General features: G+C 31.8%; 1 protein-coding gene across 1 annotated transcript in view; it reads right to left on the bottom strand.

The window, feature by feature from the left end:
- Window positions 1-22,735, bottom strand: part of OtopLc (proton channel otopetrin-like c) — a 147,778-nt gene that overhangs the window by 23,972 nt on the left and 101,071 nt on the right. The window contains exon 6 of the mRNA XM_088228068.1: window positions 8,097-8,321. Coding sequence (XP_088084194.1) covers window positions 8,097-8,321 — 225 coding nt within the window. The remainder of the gene's footprint in view (window positions 1-8,096; window positions 8,322-22,735) is intronic.

A 22,735-nucleotide genomic window follows, 5' to 3' on the forward strand; every position in this document is an offset into this window, starting at 1 on the left:
TATTTTTTATTTTTATTTATTAATAACAAATACAAATACAATATTACAACTAAATACAATTTTTTACATTAATCAAATACATATATTTACATTAACGTTTCCCATTATGTAAAAGAAATAAACAATTCTTGTGTACATAATGCGGAGTGACGTCTTACAATAGATAATTTTATTTTGATCAATGATATTTTTAGAATAACATAAATAAATTACAAAAAAGATATAAACGATGTTTTCAATCAGTGTTACATTAAGAAGAATTAGAGATGCAATTTTTTACTTCGTTCTTAAATATATTGTATTCCTGACTGTACCTTTTATTATCTTTGTTCATTTCATTAAAGAAAAATATTCCTCTTTAAGTATAATGATGTTGTGCAGTAGTTGTTTTAAATTTAGGAATTAAGATATTACCACCTGTTTTAGGTCGCGTACTTACGTTTTGAGACCTGGAAATACTACAGAGTTAACAGAGTTGTCTTCAATTGTCTATAAAGTAAAATCGAATTTTCTGTACGAAAATATACAATTTTTTATCAAGTTTTAAGTATCATCGTCAAAACCTGAAGTTGAACGTTTACTTCATTGAAATAGATTTTTTTTTAGAAAACTCTATTTTGCTGTATAGCTCTGTTAACATCCCTTTGTAATACGGGCCCGGGCCGATTACCTTTCATTCTTATCCTTTTATTGATCTACCCTAGTGGTACCTACCTACCTTTAATCAAGAAGCAAAAAATATTTTTAGAAACGTATTTAAATTTGACATTACGTAAGTCCCAGAATCGTCGTTCGTTGCATTGTTCGGTGGTGGAATTCATATAACTAATTTTGTCATATGTTTTCAACATAAATCAAGAATCTCTTTCATAAGGGAATATGAAAGCCCGTGCTTTTTACAAGGCTCATGACAATCATTGACTGGTGTGAGTAATCACTTTACACACTATTTAACATTCACTGTTTTATCCGAGGTGTAACATCCATATTTCTATGATTTTTCAGTAGAGTAACAAATGAAGAAAAACGGTTATTTTTTTTAAAATAACTATTCTATATTCTTGAGAGTTTATGGTAAAGAAAGTTTGTCTTTGCTAAATATATTTTTGTTGTTAGTGCAGTTCCTTATATGTATATATATTTTCCTCATGTTAATGTTGCTCAAGCTGTAAATATTTATTAAAATTATTTAAAAAAATATTATAATTAATTTTTGAGTATTTTTTTTGCACATCTGGCCAAGAGTACCGATTATAGCACAGAAAACCCAAGCTTAAGATAAATTATATTTATTGTGATATCACCGGGAATCGAACCCGGAACCCTCCATACGTAAGACAAGCATTATCATCTAATACAGCAAGGGGCCGCCATGTATAATATATAAATACATAAACAAATTAATGTTGTTAACGAATATAAAGTTATTTTGTTTGCTTATATGGTGAAATTGGATCTGCAGCATTTAGCCTTTTTAATTTGATAAATTATTACTATCATACCTACTTTGAATATTCGCATTTTTAACTGTTTTTTTTGAGATCCACTATTATTGCTTTTACGATCAATTTCGCTTTGGTATCACGCTGTATACGATTGATGTTATGACACGCAATGTGGGACCATGCGGGTTATAATTCACCAGGCTTATTGGGTTATTTACCTACTTCATAATATTCAATATCATATATATTTATTTTAGTAAAGCTCTCGCAAACAAAACACTAATTTCCACATAATTTACCCGTTGACTGGTCTAGTTTAAACCTAACACAATGTATGATAATTATGACAGGCATTCTTATTTTTATGTTCCACCATAGAATTGAGAATAGTCCAGAAACCGCATACGCGCATCAAACAGAAGGCATATAAACTACTCTTAAAAGAGTAGTTTAACGTTTTGAACCATTAGTTTCTTTGTAGACGTCGCGCAGTACGCAACTCCCGATTGATTTCAACTATGCCGTGTTGTGTCGTTTTAAAGTGTATAAATACTGTTGGGATATTTAAGAAATAAGATGTGATCAAATTTCATGTGTAATTAGCAAATGCATGTGTAAGTAGCAAATGCGTTACTTAAAAATTATTTTTCCATCCGTCAGATTGTCAAAGAAAACAAAATGGACATTGGTGTTGTCAGGGTAGTATTTTTTTTTACCCTACTTTACTCATCTAATGAAAATTGGATCTGGGATTGAACAACGCCGTGGTGGACATTCAACCGACATTATCTTTAAAACATCAAATATTATTTGACATGATATCAAAATATCAGTTTTATGTAAAATAAAATTTGTTTTATGTTCAAAGTTCGTTAATTTAATTACTCTTATTAAATGACCCTTAACTTATCTACTCTGGTTGTGTCAATCAATGTTTCCGCGTGCACAATTAAATTTTAGAGAAATTAACAAATTGCTATTTTTTTTTTTTACTTTACATTTGTGTTATGATTATATTTTTTCCCATCTGGCAACACTACACGGCGACTTCACAAATACGCGCTGCGAAAGTGGTGCAAAGTGGGGGGGATTTCTGGACACAGTCCGATGTATTCAAATATGATTCTACGCTCCTTTTGGACGATTCTTATTTCTATGTGTTCCACTGTGTGCAGACAGAGCAATTTCAAAAATGGCACCAAAATTTTAATATTTTGGTGAATCACAACAACGCAAATATTACATTTACAAAGGCAATGTGCGCGCTTTGCGCACACGAAAATACATTTGAGGATTTTTAAGAAAGGAAATTAAAAATATGTACAGTATTATTGGTAAACGAAAACGTTTTTAAGCTTCTATTTTCATCGAGTAATCTTCAAAAGAAAAGATTTTCATAAACAGCATATGAAAAAAAACCACTTTATTAATAAGACCCTTTCGTAAATCCTTTATGCTGATTCTGGGAATCCAAAAAATCTTACCTTTGAATATTTACGGAGAAGAGACGTAAGAGAAGTATGTCGTTTATATTACGAGTAACAAAGAATAAAGAAAAATAAAATTTCGTTTTAATGAAGAGAAATCAGGGATAAACTTCTTGGTGTGTGGGTTTTAAATACCATGAAAATTAACAAAAGTTTCAAAGAAACCCCAGATGAATAAAAGCTTTCACAAATGTAAAATTTATATTTATTTTAAATATATTTAAATAATAACGAAAATGAGCTGGTTAAAAACACTATTATACCTAATAAACATAACAGACTTGAGAAATCAAATGACTAAGAAACCTGAAGCTCAACCACAAATAACTATCTACGTGCTTAAAAACATGCTAAGCATTTGAGCGATCACAATGAACAATAATAAACATGCTTAAGTTATCTCAGTCATAAGCCAACGCGTGTGTAATCGGTTTGATTATTGTTTTCCTCGTAAAAAAATACAGTGAAAAATCAGCGTTTACTAAAAAAATTACTCAATATATTGCATTTGCAAAATAGTAAGGAGTATCTAAAACAAAAAAGTGAAAATTAAATTACTATTACTATGGCGGTTGCTTTTCTTGACATTTGGCTTGCCAACCGCCGGCTAAATGCAATGAATAGTATGATAAATAATAAATTAATAAATAAAAATAGCAGTTTCGGAATATTTTCCATATTTACACCAGTGAAGTTCAGATATGTGATTGCGCAGCAGGATTATACGTCGCGAAACGTAAATATTTTGACATTAAATATTACGTGTTCACGGATGTTCCATTGTGATCGCGAATACGATAAACAACCTTGGTGAGAAATTGTTATCACGCCGCTTATTAGCACGTCGATAGTTATTTGTGATTGAGCGACTGGGCCATGATTACAATGGGAAGTTAACAAAGTTATTATTAATTTGTATAAAAATTGTAAGTATTTTCGTCGTTAACTTGTAATTGAACATCTTACAAAAACACTTTTATGTGTGTGAATATTTATTTTTCATCCAGAAAGTTCGATTTCACTATACATGATGTTCTTTAAAGCCTGTCACATCCAAAACCACGATGATCAGTATGGGCAAGAACACATCTTAGCATATTTAAAAAAATAATTAGAACAAAGAAAAAATTTAAAAAAATATATTTAAAAAAACAAATGGCTGCTTACTTCTGCGGGGGAGAAGTGAGGGGAGCGCGGCGCAATGTCAGACTCTCCCCTTCCCCCTCCTCGTTTCACTCCTGCAGAAGTAAGCAACCATTTGCCTTTTTTGATATTTTATTTTTAAAATTTTATTCGTTCTAAAAAAATGATTTTAATGTGCCAATATGCCTTCTTGATATTCGTGGTTTCGGATGTAACACGGTTTAAGTAACACCCTGTATACACAATTGAAAAAATAACTCTGTTAACTTCCCACTGTAAAACGGGACCTGATTGACCCATCTCGATCTTTGATTAAATTGAATAATATTACAACAGCTACATACTTTTAATAAAACATAAATCACCTAACGTTTTATTTCACCACTGATATTTTTTTTGTGATATTTAAATATTCCACCATAATAATTAAGATATTTAAAATACCCAAATCCAAAACCATTGTCAGCAAACCCTTAAAGAATATCAAATGCAAAGAAGTTCCTTAAAAAGCCAACAGCCGACTATCACTCTAGGTCAGTTAGAAGGAACATACCCTTAGCAGTAAATTTAAGCCTTGCACATAATACGCAATACAAAAATAAGCAACTCCACTTCAAAAAATAAATCAAAAACCACTCCGACCTTTTATTCTTGAATTTTTTTACGTCATAACGATTTTATAAATGAATTATTTTGCGTCACAATCAGCGATGAGTCTGTGTTATTTATATAACAATGCAATCGTTATTATTGAAGTTCATACTACACACTTTTTTAAATTAATAAACGAACTTTTTTAATCTAAGAAGTACAGAAAACCGATCAAAAATAACAAAAACAGATCTTAATAGTCTTTGACTTCTAGGCAACTGAAGTACAAACAAAATAAAATAAACTTACCTAAAAGCTCATTGTAGATACACGAGTACATACAAAAAGTATGTGTTTTGTACGGTGAAGTATCCTTTGGAGATCTCAACGACTTGTAATGTCTTTAGGGGTCTTGAAACTAACTTAATCAATCCCATTTGCTGCTATATTTCCCGATACAGTCGGCAGTAACAGTAGTATCAGAAAAAGGGGTAGATTTCTAGTGGAAACTGATTTTATTGAGAAGTTGTATTGGCGAAAACGAGTCTGGCCAAAAACAGTTAACTTTGTTTTGACGTCATTTTTCATAGTTTGGAAGGAAAATCTACTGTGTAGCAGGGGCGAATCGTCAAAGTAAGCGATTATGCACAGCTTACCATTATATTTGACTTTTAATAATAATAATTTATAGTCACCATGTTTATGGGAAAATAAATAAAATAATTGTTATTTATTATAAATCACCGTTCATATCTTTCTACAAAAAAATATCTATGAAGTGCGCCCGGCGCCAGCGCTCAGCTCATTCTTACTGAACGATGAAACTAGCCGATTACCTCAGCTTATTCTTCCGTACAAAAAAAGTACACTGTATTTTTCGTCTTTAACCCAAGTCGGCTTTTTTAGTACTAAAATAAACTTGCAGATTACAAATATTTTTAGAAGATTCTCTATTTGGAAACTAGTATTTCAAATATTATTTCCGAAGGACTGTTTTTCTTTGATGGGATACCGTTGACATATTATGTATCACATGGGACAGGTGGCGTTCGCAGTGGCCGTTTTAGGCATCATTCATTTTAAAAGAAATCGGCCAGTGCTTAAGTCTTGACAGTACTGTCGATGACAGATCATGATGAAAATATCTGCTGAATGTCATTGTGGTATTTTTTAATGAACTTTTGATAATAATTAATAATAATTGTTGTTTGAGTTGATTTTCACAGAACCACAAAAAAATTAGTCATTTATAATTACATTACTTACATGTTATGTAAGTACTTATATGTAGTACAAATTAATGAATATTTTTAATAGATTACCTATAAAATAAATCACGGCTCGCCACTGCTGAGTAGTTATAGACAAAACCTTGAGAGAAGAATTTTGGTTAGCAACGCGTATTGTGGGTAAACACAAAAAATATGTATAATCAGTGATGCCTATTGTAAACAAAATGCTTGTTTTATGAATAATTGAACGCTCTTGATAAATTATTCGGAAAATTAAAGACGTTTTTCTGCCGGAGTCTTGCTAAATATTACAATATATATATATATATATATATATATATATATATATAATAAACATTCTTTATACTTATTTGCGCATGTTGTGTTCACATATAATTGATAAACAATATGTAACTAAATAAATTGTGTAATGTATAATACATAATTTTTTTGAAAAATAAGTTTTAATAAAATATATGTTTCAATAAGTAAAAATAACGCCCGGGGCAAGTTTTCTCCTACTGAGCTAAGTTCGTAGCAGACCAACTTTCGCTTTGATATTCGCCATTCTTTCGCTCGGTATTTTATCAAATCAAATTTATTTGTTCTTTTCTCTCTTTTTCCTTCCTTTTCCCACCCCCCTACACCGGTTCAGAATCAGAAATTGGAGGGAAAATATTATTTTACTCTCGTAAATGGTAAATTGCGCAGTATTATTTATCGTGCAAAGAATGGCTAAAAGGATTTACGACGTGAATTTCGATGGATGCAGAAAACGCGGAAGACTGAGAAAGACAAGATTCAATAAATTTTGGATATGCCAAACGTCAGGTAAAAAAAAGAAAAAAGAGGGAAAAATTTTTTTGTTTTCATCATGGTTTATAAATTGTGATACGAAGTTAAAAATAAAAATTTTGTTAAAGCAGTTTTATCTAAATGTTGTTTTACTAGCGTTTCAGTTCATGAGAACAATGAAATCATATGTATCCTATACGATACATTGCTAAGAAAAGGAGATAAGGGAACAATATGCTTTTTTAAGCTAATCAAACTCGATATAAAACATTCTTTTTCACACGATATTTTTTTATATGTGTAGGTACATAATATTTAATCTTACCATAATTTTATTAGATTTTTTTTTGTGAATTTGTGTTGATACAATTATTTAAAAAAAATTACAACGTACCTGTTATTTCGTAATTAAACTTTTTTTTCACTTTATATGGTGGAAAATTAATAATATTGAATGTAAAATGTCGGACTCGGGGTGTAATGGTCAGCACGTTTGCCTACCATGCAAGAGGTCTCGGGTTCGATTCCCGACATGGTTGATATGAAATATTTATTTGAAAGAGTGTTTTCACACTAGAATATTTCATAGTTCCTAGGCTGGTACCTGAAGCGGAACACTGGTCATTTACCTTCACGTAACAAATAAAATCACATTTTTTTCGGAATGATCTAATAAAGTGGTGATCGATAAGAAACATTACTGCGCATGATAAACTAATTGCTTTAATTAAATTGTTTTTTTTTAATACTAAACTGTCAACTAGAATTTTGAAATATATAAAAAAAAATCATACGAGTTACACTACTCAAAATGAACAAGTTTTGTGTATTGTCATTATTCTTATAAAGGTGCGAATTGTTTTTTTTTTAATCAATACATTTTGTTCATTGTAAAACCATGACTCGGATTCAATTTTAAAAAAAAGAAAGACTGATCATCTTACTTCCATGTAACGAAAATGATCAAGATACACTGCGATTGGTGTAATAATGCAGTGATCTATGCACCATTAGGTGCATAAAGGTAATGGTGATAATGATGTAAAATATTAAATTTTGTTGTACGTAACCAATAATACGTTTATATGTTTTTTTAAAAACGTGAAAAAATGTATTTAAATTAAAAAAAAAAAAAAAATTTATTCGAGTTTTACATTTATTTGTATTGCTGCATGCTTTTTGGTTCCTACACATCTTTTTAAAAAAAATGAGTTGATTTTCGAAATTCTTACTTTCTATGTTTGTACTAACCTACGTTATTTATGTAAATGCCCCTTGGCTGTTTTGTGATGTAAAATAAAATAAATTAATTAAACAGATTCGTTGAACAGTTTGTTTGATCTGTGGACACATTCGTCGGTTGGACTTTTTAAAGTTAAAAACTGGATTATGAAATTTCTTACCAACTGCGCCCATCCTGAGGTAGAAACTTCCATAGTGGTACTGTTTGCTGGCCCCAATGTAAGCGAATCCCAGTGAGGCTCGCTTGTTGAGGCCATACCTCTTCATCTGGCCTTCGGTGGCAGTGGACATCTCGGTGTCTGTTAGCTTCCTAGAGGTCTCGGAGCCTTCGTCCTCTCCGGAGTCAGACGTAGAAGATCGGTTGGTCTGGGATGATGTTCTATTTTCTGAAAATAAAATAGATATTCAGAACGTGGCAATTCGAAAACGAGGAATTAACCATATAATTGTGTGGTAAAATTATAATTCTTTGAACCTAGTAACTTGTGAAAATGAACTTAAGGGCGCATTACAATAAACATACCAACAGGTCTTGCAGCTATAGTGCGTATACTCGGTTGCTATTCTAATTTCCCGTTGCGTATAATTGTGACGCTAAAAAACAAACGTGTCTGACTCCAGCCACGGTCATTTTTGAAATTTTTGTTTATATTTTTTCACATAATAATATTCACTTTAAACTTAGCCATCTCCTTCATTTCTGCTATGAAAACCGTTTAAAAGCAACAGAAAATCCTACGGTTATATGGATCGACCACAGACAACAAGTTGATTTACTCAATTTAACTTACAATGGGGATAGCCACGTCTGTTTTTAGCGTCACTATTTTAATAATATATCGGAGCTAGATTACAACATGTCCTGCAGCTACAGAGCGCATGGGCGATTAGAAATCTAGCCCCCATATCCATTTAAATATAGAATTTAGATTACAACATGTCCTGCAGTGAGAAAGGGCATAAGCGGTTGAAATCTAGACCCTTTTTACAGTTGAAGTTTATGTTGGAAATACTTTTTGAGTGAATTTCATTTACATAATATGAAAGCTAACATTACCAAACGTCTTGAACCTACAAAGCGCATGGAATTTAAGCAATTTAAAAATGATTTTAAACAGTTTATAAAACGAAAATATATTGTAAATTCAGCATGAGTTCGTGATATTTATAACGATACAAAAAGTAAACAAATACATATAGCATTCCGTGAACAAACATTTGAAGCTATAACTTACCAGTTTATTACTAAAATACATTTTATATGCTGGCCGGTTTCAGCACACTACTACTCTTTTGTCAAGGCTTAAAAATAAACTGAGATAAAATATTTTCACTTATATTATATATACGCTAATACCAAATTACGAGTACAGTAGAACTCCGTTTATCCAAACACCAGTCATTCGAATTGCCAAATATCCAGATCGTTATTAGAAAATAAAAAATAAAGGATATTTTTTTTATTTTAATACAATTGTGCAATTAGCTTTGCTGGACATGTTAAAGTAAATTTTTAATGTGATTCCAATTCGCTTTATTATTTTTTAAGCAATCAAATCTGGCACTCATTAATCCGGATTATTGGAGTTTTACTGTACATAATAGATACTCACACTCAAACCTAAAATAAAGCTGTTTAATTAAGTTTAGTGTTCCACGTCCAGGCCCAGTAGAGAAGTAAGAAGTAAATATTGCATTGAAAATTTGAAGGGCCATTATTAAAATATTCATTTAGCCAACAATGTTTGAGTATGTCCAAATGCTTGCAGACTGGCTGGATATTTGGTTCAGCCGGATGAATCTCACCCGCATAATAAAGGTTTTAGCTCCTTTACTTCACAAAAGTCAACAGATGGTAGAGTTGAGAAAATGTGGATGTTGAAACATGGGCAGAATGGTGAATGTTACACAGTGTGTAAAGTGGCCTCTTAAACCAGCCAATGACAGGTCATAAGCTGTTGAAATAAATTTAAATATTCATTTAGTTGTTAAAAACGATGATTATTATTTTTTATAAAGTAAACTAAATTATATTTTCTGTATAAAGTTAATATTTGAAGTTGTTTTATTTATTTAATTATATTTTTTAAATTCAAATTTTACGGGATTGTATTTTTTCATGATTTATTTGTACATTCCTTTTTTATGTAAAATTATTTAATACCGAAGTCTCCCACTAATTTCTTTTATTTAATTAATGCTGTTTTGCTCCGAGGGCAAAAGTTGACATTTACTTGTTTTTTTCCTCAGGTTGTACAGGAGTCCCTGATTTATAAACTTTGTTTGTACTTGCATTGTTTTTAAACTTTGTATAAACATAGTACATTCCATCTGAATTTGTATTATGTAAATGTCTACTACTTGTCATATTTAATTCCGTGTTTATAAGTTTGTTCATTATTAGTTTTCAATTTGTTTGAGCGTCTCCAATTGGTATTCTTAAATGTTGAAATCAAACGTCTTCAATATACGGTTTTCATTTCGTATACTTTCAATAATTGGCAAAAGCGTCCTAGAAAATTCAACTTAAATATATTTTATAATATCTATGATAGGCGGAAAAGATACGCACCCGTAATAGACCGGGTGGTTGATCAGATACCACAAAATAACAGGAGCTTTGAGAAAGGGATGAGTTGGGATAATTGAACAAAAGTACGTGAGGTATGAAAACAGGTAAGTCCCTGCAAGGGGAAGATATTTCCTGAAAGAAAACACATCCTTCCCGGGAGAAAAAAGTGCCTTTAAAATAAGATTTCCTTTCTAAGTCCGAGACAAAGGATGTGAATGGCGCAATAAAGTCTGAGAAATATTTTGGAATTTTCGGAAGCACAAGAATGTTGCAGGCAACTTTTGCGAAACATTGAAAAATAGTAAAAAGCACTAAAAAAAAAATTTTTATTTGTTGGTAATTGACGCGGGAATATATGGGTATTTGAAAAACTGTGCAATATAAAAAAAAGTAATTGTTAGATGTACACTAGAGTGGGCCGATGATGTATGAAGTTTTTTTATTTTTTTAGACGTAAAAGTGAAAGGGATCTAAAAAGTTGCATTTTGGATCACACTGAACGCAAAAATTATTTAAAAAAATATTCCATACTACTTTTGGCCCTCAACCGAGGTTTGAAGTTTATTACTTTCTGAACATTTTGTTAATTATCTATATTGATAAAAAAAAAATTTTGTTAGCAAAGATATAACTTAATCACATTACAAATTCAAACACGTTTTAAAACTACCGAAATGAAAAAAGTTTACACTCTGCGGAACTGATTCCGTTGAGCGCCTGGCTAATATTGACGAAAACAATGGCTCATTAAAACAATGCTACCCATTTATTACAAAATCTCACGCCCTTAGATGCTTATTTAATAAGGTTTAGTGCACATTATACCATTTAATTGGACTGATTCTCTTACTTAAATACGAAATGACAGTCAGTTTAGCGCGAAAAATCGACTTTTTCGAAAACTTCAAGTTCTGGTTGAGGGCCAAAAATAGTATCGAATATTTTTTGTATTCCGAGTAATCCTTTAAATTTCGGAAAAAAATAATCATTTCAAATTTCGGGAAAAAAAAATATCAAGTAGTACAAGGAATGATAAAACATGTAGTATTATTGATGACATAATATCTATATACTTTGCCTAGCTGTGTGAAACAGTACTTATGATTTTCTTGTTGTTGTAGAATGTTTTATTATTTAAACTTTCTACTGAATATGCTGCATAATTTTTGGTTTATTTTTTTTTTATAAATCTTGGATATAAGGAAATACATGTTCTTAAAATATATATATTAGGCCAACTATGTTAATATTATAAATGTTTGTAAAAGGCAGATTTACCGTTTATGTTAAAAAAAATAAATAAATAAAGGTAAATGGCCGCGAAATTTAAATATTTGTACCTATGATCATAAGATAAGAAAGAGTTATACCTATAGTATATTTTACCTCGAGTATTTAATATATACTAAAGAAATTTTTTGTCATTTCAGTCTGTGTCCGGGCGGGAAAATAATACAGTTTTCCACGTGAAATAGAACCAGAACTCTAGACGAGTGTTTTCGACCCGATGGTTGTGATGAAATCGAATGGAGATAATCGGCTCATTGTATTTACACTAAATAAAGTTCGTTCAATGTATGTGAAAACTAGAGTAATTTTGCACAAACTTTTGAATGTTGCGAAGTGATAGCAATCTGTCGAACGGGGTAATCCGACAAAAAGGCGGGAATGTGTAAACGGATTGCTACAGAGCGGGAATGGAGATTGAAACGCTGGGAATAGTAAGCTATTGAACTTGGTAAACATCGCCCATTCGGTAGCTAGAAGCTTAAACTGCAGGGGCGTCGATTAGGGAAGCAGTCACTCGGTACTAAGTACATATATAAAATATGTACCTAGTACCTACTACCAACACAGTGTTCGAGCTAAGTATTTAGAAATAAACTAAAAAGCAATTTTATGCAATACTTTCAGCAAAATAATTATATTTCATTGTTCAATACTAAATACTACGGTGCTAAATTTGATATAAAACAGTCTCAATATATTATGAAAAATAAACATGGATTGGTTTGTTAGAACTGCTTCCACATATCTTCTAAAGATCTTAATTTGCGCACGCGTGGACTACTGAATTTAGTACTGAACGGCCGCCTTATAGGAATCAACAGACATTCATTCATTCATTCATTATTCCATGTCCGCTCCCTTGTTGGAGCATATGGTGTCCACAAAGATCCTCCAAGCATCTCTGTCGGCTGCCAGCTCTTGTGCATCCTCCCAAGTCAGGCTCGCGTCCCGTAGTTCTGAAACGAACTGCCGACGAACAGTCAGCAGTGGACGTCCAGGACGTCGAGAACCTGATGCCTTGGAAACTAGCCAAACGTGGTTAAAGCTCTCAGGAAGCATCAACAGACAGCAGTTTCTTATTCCAGAATTAGATGGAGCGCAATAAATTTTACTTCAATTTGGGTTTAGTGTAGGTAATTTGTTTTTCTTATTTTTTTGATTGAGCGGGTACAGCCCCTTATTTTGACTGTAATTGTTTATGTAAAGATATATTTATTTTTAAGTAGGATTAATATTTATATAGGTAAATTTCACCAACAACCACAAAAAGTGGCTTGGTGAGGTTTTCATATTAATTAGGTTTATTTCTTTTTTATGTATCTTAATTTTTATTCATGTGAACTTTTATAATTAAATAAAATAAAAATAAAAAACAAAACAAACCTGACATTTTTCATGATACTATCCCAACCTTTGCAAATAATCTCTTGAGAATAAATCTAAGTTAATAAGTACACACGTACAACTCATTTTTCATTGTATTGCATACTGTATAAGAAATTAGAAAACAAATAAAAAAAATAAAAAAAACAACAAAAATGTAGCTATATCTATTTCGTGTAATTCTATAAATGAAGATATATATGCATGTGAAATTGTATCGACGAATACCTTTAAATCGTATGTTTTCTGGTATGTATCTTTGTTGAATTACCTTATAAAATAAAATAAAAAAACACGCAAATGGTGTATTAATTACAAAAACTAATGGTTTATTATAAAACGAAGGTATTATTAATAACATTTAATTTGTTATTATTATTATTTATTAAAATTTACGAAACAATCAAATGGACTCTGTTTAGGATGCAATAAACTAAGTACTCGTATATCGAATAGTTAATTCCAATTTTGGTATTTAATCATTTACTTTTGTTTTTTGGCTTCATTTTACTGTGATGTAATTATTATTGTACAAATTAATAGCTAAAGTCTGTTTCCTTTCCAATCCAAAAGCTCCTTGCGGGCTTCCCAAAAAGAAAACACAGGCTTGGTAATAGTGAAGGACTAATGGAGTAATCGAATAATTCATAATCGGTTATAAAATAGACGATCACCATCGATTGTTCATTAGATTGAAAGCCTTGGCGGTCTCTGTGGTGTAATGGGAAAGACACTTGACTCATGCACGGAAGGTTCCGGGTTCGATTTCCGGTGAGAACACAAAAGTTTAATGGGATTTCTGGACTGTAATTCATCGCTGTAATTGTGCCTCTTGGCGTGTGTACAAATTAAGATAAATAAAAATAAATATTTTGGCATACCTATTTGGTTTTCAATAAGAAGAGTGAAAAAATGAACATGAGCTTATCCAAGAATTATTTTAAGTGGTATAAGGTATTCAGTTTTACAGATTTAAAAGTAATATTTTGCCATAGAAAATCATTCGAATAAATTCGTCAACTGTTTTACTTAAATTACAAATTCAAAAAGTTTATACCAAATTTATTTATTTATAGAATTACTTTGCAAAGCGCCTTTGAGGTATTATATTACGAAAATGACGTTATATAAGTAATCAATAATAATAATAATAATAGATAAATAATTCGTTATTTTATTTTACGCCATAATACCGTTGTTAACAAAATAGTGGATTACATTTTGGTTTCAGTTAGTGTATGATTTCGAATGACATAATATTTTCCAAAATGACTCTGAAAATAAAATAAAAAAACTTTTTTCAAAAGTCAAAGAGCGCGACAGATAATGATTTTGAAAAATAAATGCAATTTTCAAACTCTGAAAAATACTAACGACATGACCAATATGCGTCCTTTATTTTTGTAACCGGTTAACAAAGTAAACGAATAATACAGTTATTATCGATTATACGATTGAATAACAGTTTATTCGCATCACTGAGTTACAGCCTAGTCCTGATGTTCTGTATTTTATATTTATAGCATTGTATTTACCGTTCTTTGGTAGTGAGTCTTTGCCCAGAGGAACCTTGTCGTACGACTGTACAGACAGGCAACATCAATAAATAAGTAATGTGGCTGTGACTACAGTTTATTGCCAGTAAAATAAATAAACGAACGTACGTTTTGTTTATAAAAGAAAAGTAATTGGAAACTTCTATTTCTGTGCATACAAGAAACACATATTTAATGTAAAATTGACTTGTTAACAGCACGGTTGATCTAGAAATGGTATTTTAAATGTTGATTTTAAATTTCATGTCGCTACGATTAATACAACAAATCTAGCTCATTAGCAGATAATAACAAAACTTAACAGACAAACAAACCATCACGCCGTTTCCCCGTAAGGGTAGGCAGATAGGATAGAACGCCATATCACTCTATCTTTGCATACAGACCTCGCTTCCTCTACATTCATACATCTTCTCATGCACGCACGCCGATTATTCCTACTTTTGAGATGTCAATCTTCAAATATTTGATGGACTTGATCGTGCCATGTCTTTCTCAGCCTTCCTCGTTTTCTGCATCCATCAACATTCGCATCGTAGATCCTTTTAGCCGTTCTTCCGTTGTCCATTCGCTCTACATGTCCAAACCAACGCAGCACCCCTTTCTTGATTCTGTCGATAATACATATCTCAGCCTCACTCAGTTCACGGATCTCGACAGGTGTGCACCTATCATATATCGTTTTACCACACATTCGCCTAATGGATCGCATTCCGACAGCATTCAACCTATTTTTATCATCATTTTTCCAATTCCATACTTCGCTCCCATACATGAGAGTTGGCACTAGAACTCCGTTTTGAACTGCTAGTTTAGCCTTCTGCGATAATTATTTGTTTGCCAAAAAAGATTTCAGTGCACCGTTCACCCTCTTTTCAATTTCTTTCTCAGTCTTTCCATCCCTAGTAAACGTACTTCCCAGATACACGAATTCTTCTACCTGATTCAGAATATCGCTGTTCACATTGATCTCACATTTAGTTATATTTTTATCCCTTTCAAAAACCACCACTTTCGATTTATCAACATTCATAAGCAAATCGCTTTTCTTGCATACATTGTAGATAATAAAAACCTAAAATAATAATAACCTAATTATTCAAAATGTTAAATAATTTAACTACCCTATTCATTTTAACATATTACAACAGAGATGAAGAACATTAAAGAGAATGTAATATAGAAGTTTAGGCATCTACAGGGCTTATGACCTGTCAATGGCTGGTTTAAGTGGCCACTTAACACACTGTGTAACATTCACCATTCTGCCTATATTTGAACATATATATTCCTTCAATTCGTTCATCTGTTGATGTTTGTGAAGTTAAAGAGCTGAAACCATTATTTATGCGGGTGAGATTCATCTTATTCAATTATTTCACATATAAATAAACAGCTCCCCAGGGAGTTGAATCCAGTCCTTGTCTACAAAAATTTGGACAAACTCAAAATATTGTTGACTCTATTCATTGGTGAATTTACACACTAAATATGTGCCTAAATATCGACATACGTGCCTACCTAGTTATATTACTTGAGATGAAAAATCACGGAGCGCTTAAAATATTCACTTTGTTTAAAAGTAATCAAATAATACAAAAACGTATTGATTCATTCAACAATTAACACGTGCCGGCATTAAAAGAACATTATGACAAATTCCTTGACCTTTTTTTAATTATATATATTTGGACCTCTGTATAGCCTTACGTGTCATGTACGGCTAAGATACACGGAAAAATCGTTTCTGTTTGCCTTGGAAATAAGATGTTCGATCGCTGATTTTGGTTTATTACCTTTATGAGTCCAATCACCATTGTTGCAAAGTCCAAGAACAATGACGTGTGATAACTACTTTTAACGACAGTGTGGATATCTGTTAAGAATATTCCATCTTTTCTGCATTCTGCTTCAAGATTATGGCGTTGTAAACTGAAAAATGGGCACTGAAATAACAGATGTTTGATACTTCGACTTATTAGCTCCATATGCATCAATGTAATATTAAGTAATCACTAAATAAAATAGGATAGAATTCATTAGTTAAGTATACCTTGATAAAGAAGCTTGTGTAGCTGTGAAACCGGTCGGTAGAAAAGCAAAAAAATAAGTGGTTAACGATAAAGTTGTTCAATATTTATTTTATTTCATGTTCTCATTACTGAATACAATAGATATTTAATATTCAGATTTTTTATTTTATTTTATACCAGTTAGTTGATTCAACAATGTTTTGAGTATGTCCAAATGTTTGCAGACTGGCTGGATTTCCTCACTGGGGAGTTATTTATTTATTGATTTTTTATTTTATAACATAAACGGCAAATCTGCCTTTTACAAACATTTATAATATTAACATATTTGGCTTAATATTTTTTTTTTTAAACATGAATTTCCTTATACTCAAGATTTATAAAAAAAATAAAATAATTAAACCAAAAATTATACAAGATTTATATATAAAAAATTAACTTAAAATTATACAGCATATTCGTAGTATTTTGTAGGTCCAATTTGATGATTTTAAATAATATTATTTTAAATCATCTAGAAACTTTTAGCATTACACATTATAATATTGGAGCATTTAAAATACGATAAATACAAAAATATCAATAAATATTGAATTGCAAAATGTATATCAAAACACAAAATTCATTATCATTATCATTCTTTTCCGCACCTGGTGGTGCATAGGGCATTGCATTGGTAGACTAAATTACCTTGATCATTTTTGTTACATGAAGGTAAGAGGATCAGTCTTACGCTTCGTGTACCTGTCCAGGGACTATGAAATATTCTGGTGTGAAAACACCCTTTTAAATAAATATTTCATTTCAACCATGTCGGGAATCCAGCCCGAGACCTCTCGCATGACAGGCTAACGCGCTGACCATTACACCACGAGGCCTAAAATTAATCTCGAATTTATGAAGTTCATGCTCCTGTCAAATTACAACGTGTTTAAATTTGATTTAGCGCGACGGAGAACTTAGATATTCACAATGACTTCCTTTAGGGGAGACACTTACTCAAGTTAAAATATTAAGGATAGAACCGGGGATTCAAGACCGAATGGGTACATAAATACAAAGGGCCGAAGGAACATTATAGGGAGAGAATTATAATATTTACTCGGTTAATTAGCTCGCCAGAGAGGAAATGTTTTTTAAAAATATATTTAATATATTCTAAACAATGTATTATTATTATTAATGAATGTCATTTGAAAGGAAGCAATTTATTTATTTATTTATTAACGGACATTGTCCATGTATACAATTTATAGGCTTTAAATATTACAATAAATGAATAGTTTAAAACATTAAAAAAAGAAGAAAATAAGCATTAACAAACATAACAGACTTGGAGACAAGATCTGGACTATTTATTTAGTACTCGTTTAAATCGTCGTAAACTTAAACCAAAAAAGCTTAGATCTTGTCTTGAGTTAACAATACGACAAAGACTTAACTGTTGGGATCAGGAGGGATATACTTATGTGGGTCAATCAGGAACTTAGGAGTTATAACCTGGCATTGACTGGTTTAATTGGAATATTTTATTTTACGGATTTTTCGGTGTTAACTTAGACGAAAGTACAATGTGTACAATTAATTTCAAAGGAATCCCGGAAAAGGTCTAATCAGGTAATGGTGTGGGGATAAACGTCTAAGAGCTTGACTTGTAAGAAGAAAAAAAAACAATCTCAAAATGGCGTCTGGTGAAGTTTTTTGTTAGCCGTTTTTACCGAGTTTTCCGTAGAAGACTAATGAAGGCAATTTCCGTATTTAAGGATGTGCACAGAGCGCAATGACAGCCTGAAATGTTCGAAAATACATCGCGAAACGAACTCGACACGATTCTTTCGATATTTTTGGATTCTTCCAATTACTGTATGATAGAATCACTAAATATATCAGTTCAAACTGAATGTGACAGAAATACATAAGAAACTACTTTCGCAGATACATAATATATGTTATATCGATATACGAGTAAGAAAAAAACGTATTCAAATCTCGTCTAAAATAATCCTTAATATGGTTCTGTTTATTGGAATTAAAAGTTTTTTATCTACATAATAAATAGTGACTGACCGAAAAAATATTTTCAGCCGAAACCACAACTGAATTTCGGCTTCTTTTCTAGCAGAAACCGAAACTTATGCAAGTTAAATAACACTTTAATAAGTCCAAAATTAAGAGTTTTTATTGTTAAACCTTACGGGTTCATTTGAATAAGTGTAAGTTGTTATTTTTGAGCACTTTTTAACTAAACTTTTATGTAAAAAATCTTCAATATATGCTATAGAAACTTGAACGTATTAACTGTAAAGGAATTTAAAAAAATAAAACACGAAAGATCTTAGAACTACGAACTATAGCCGACAAATCACAAAATCAGTATATTTTACTTTTTACGATAGATATGACAGCGCAATAACTAATTATTTGATTGAACAACAATCCAATATCTTGAATTATTCCCGAGTACCTACAATCGAACGTAATCCGACACATCCCGATTCCAGGTTTTGTCTGAGCCGAAGTTTTGGCCAATTTTTGGCGGAAACCGAAACCGCGGCCAAAATTCATTTTACTGGACGAAATTGGCCGAAACTGAAACTTCGGTCGGTCACTTATAAATACTTCAATGAGAACCTTTAATTACTTACACTACGATATATTCTTAAATACTTAAGTGTCTTAATGTTACTAACACGTAGACAAAGAATCGTATCTACAATATTAATTCACATACTAGGCACCATTATTTATATGAACACACACAAAATTCGTAACAGTAATACGAAATTTCTACTTATTTGCATAGATCTTATAGATTAAATCAAGAATTCTGTAAGATGAAATAAATTCGGATAATATTACTTTTGCGACATCTGTTAGAGTTTAAACGTTATTAGAAAAGTTTATAAAATAAGCAATTTCAGTAAAATATTGGTTGGTCTTCGAAAAATATAATGTTCAAGGTAATTTTAAGTTAAGAAAAAAACCTCAGAGTAAAAATGCGCTAGCTATAGAGGGGCCCTATCGTTATTTTGCATACAAGGAGACCGTTACATATTTTTGGTTACCGACAACTTCACTCTGCTGGCAGCCATTTTGTTTTGTTTGACAACAGACACATAACGGACGCTTTCGTCGATGTGCTTGGGTTTGTTTGTAAATGATTTGGATATTTACTCGTTACAATAAATGAAAATCGACAATGGCGAATTGCAGTATGTTTAGGTGCAGCAGTAGGAGCGTCAAAGGTGTCGAAGGAATCCGTTTTCACAGGTAATTGATTTCGAAAAATATTTTTATTTGATTAACATTAATTTTTGGCATTCTGGCAGTCTCGACAAAACCGTGTATTCTACGATTTACTCTTAAAAAGTTTGAGTCTGTACCGAGTAGAGGAAGATTCAAATTTGAATCGAAAATATCACCGTTGACCTAGAAATCGCATCTAGAATGATGTGTCCGAATTTCAGGTCGCTACGACTCGCCGTTTGGGAGATGTGACAGACAAACAAACAAACATACACATGTTTTCTCAATTTTATAAAATAAATATATGAGAATTAGAGGAAAATAAATTGGAATAATCCTGCAATAATAAATACACAGGTACACATTTAAAAGTAATTACAATGCAAATGATTATCGATTTGGCAATTCTCGACCTGAGTAAAGCCCATTGTTTTGCCGCGAACTGTAGTCAACTACGGACGTAATAGTCATAGAATCTCAGAGTAATAATGCGCCAATCTATAGAGGAGCCCAAAAATAGGAAAACCATTCTATGACTATTAGGTATTAAGTTAGCTACAGTTCGCAGCAAAGCAATGGGCGGTACTCAGGTCGAGAATTACCAAATGGATATTAATTTGCATTGTAAATACTTTTAAATATGTACCTGTGTATGTATTATTGCACGGTTATTCCAAATATTTTTTCTATAATTCGCCTATATTAATTTTGTAAAACTGCTAATACATGTGTGTGTTTACTTTTTTATTTATTTATTCATTTTATTCACAATATACTTATGTTACATTTATTGAAACATTAATCCCAACTCTATGGAACCAAAGTCCTGTGTTGAGTTTGTTTTATTTGTCCGTCACATCTCCGAAACGGCGAGTCGTAGCGGTCTGAAATTTGGACACGTCATTTAGGATGCGATTTCAAAGTTAGATTAAACACAATATTAGTCGTATTTGTTCTTTGTAAAGTATTATTTTCGATATTTGTTTCTGGTGTCTTCAAAACCCGTATGTGTTTGTATAATATTACTATAAACACATTTGTTACCAACGTGAATTTTGAAATAAATCACAAGATGGTATTTCAAAGGATTGATGAGATTTTTGGGCTTCCTAACTCGCTTATCACTGTTAAGGCGTCTGGATTTAAATTCGGTTAGCATACTTCAGAGCTGACACTTTGGAGACACATATTAAATTCTCACCGAGACAGACTTTGAGAAAAACTGCGATACCGTAGGCGTTATATTGGGAAAACGCTAAAAAACAAAAAGACTAAGGCATTTCTTCCAACACCAAATTCTACAACAGCGATGAATTGTGTCATTTGATTTATTTCATCTAGCGTTTTTCCACGATGATTAATTTGGTAAAAGTAAAAATACTGTTGCGTTATTTTAATTTATATTTTAAAATTTTAGCTGTAAAAATATTTCTTCTACTTCTACATCTAATAAGCCATTAATTTATTACGCAAGTCGCAGTGTGTCTCAATAATTTGTAAGAACTTTCACCGCTTTTTAAGAAAAAAATACATTATTATTATTATTATGGATAACTTATATAGCGCCATTTTCGTAACAAAATACCTCAAGGGCGCTTTACATAGTGATTCTTTTGAATTTGTAATTTAAGTAAAATAATTTATTTTGTTGTCACATGCTACGGATTTATTCAAATGATTTAGAGAACAAGTAGGTTTTAAGCTTTTTCCGAAACATCACTTCACTTTCACAGCCTCACACCTCTGCTGGGAGAGCATTCCATGCCATAGGGCCTGCGACCGCAAATGCGCGTTCACTAAATTTAGTGCGCTGTTTGTGTAGAGGTATAATAACTTTTCCTCTCACCGTAGACGTAGCTGATCTAAGCGTTAGACGCCTGTCAGCTAGTTCATTTGGAATGCATAGCTCCCTTAGACATTAGGTTAGTACTATGTATTTAATACTCATTAGTCAACAAAATGGTAAAAACCAATTTGGCAGAATCTTACCCGCATAAAAAATAGGATGAAATATATTTTTTTTAATGCGGATGTTCAAACGCAGGCAGAATTAGCAATGTTCCACAGTGTGTAAAGTGATAAAGTCAGTAAATTCATAACGTATTTAAAAGGTTATTTTGAAATTATAGAAAAGTTCTTTGAAACATCCATCAATTTCATAAAATATTTCTTTACGTTCTCTCTGCATTTCAGTTATCAGACATACATAAAATTAATTTTCTTTGAAAGTCCGAAGCTCAGCTAATTTATTTCGCCTTTGGTGAGTAGAAATGTCCCCCAAAATGAGAAACGAATTTTCTAAGAAAAGAGAAAATTGAAAAATAATTCTGAATCCTAGGAAGATTAAAAGCGAGCTGAAGCGGACCGAGGGAGGCGGTGCGGTGTTGTACCAAGCTATAAACATAATTTAGCGTCTCATATCCGCCGTCGCGGGGAGGTATTCAGAGGTGTACAGTCTGTACAGACTTCCCCGTATTTACAGAGTTGGTGGAAATTGAGGCACCGATGAGATGGAAATTGAACGACTAATGGATTCCACAGGGCAATCAACGTGGAACTAACGATTACCCGCATCGAATTTCATAAAAGTCACCGTCTTTATAGTGACTATATGCATCAGATTAAAAAATAATAATTCTACGCCGTTGGAGCTGCGTTATTTGGTTGTTTTATCATATGTCTTTCATGCAGACGTTTTGACGAAAACGCAACAATTTTTA

Source organism: Micrasema longulum, unplaced genomic scaffold (assembly GCF_059751315.1).
Source record: "Micrasema longulum isolate JH-2025_06_02 unplaced genomic scaffold, ASM5975131v1 h1tg000559l, whole genome shotgun sequence".
NCBI lineage: Eukaryota > Metazoa > Arthropoda > Insecta > Trichoptera > Brachycentridae > Micrasema > Micrasema longulum.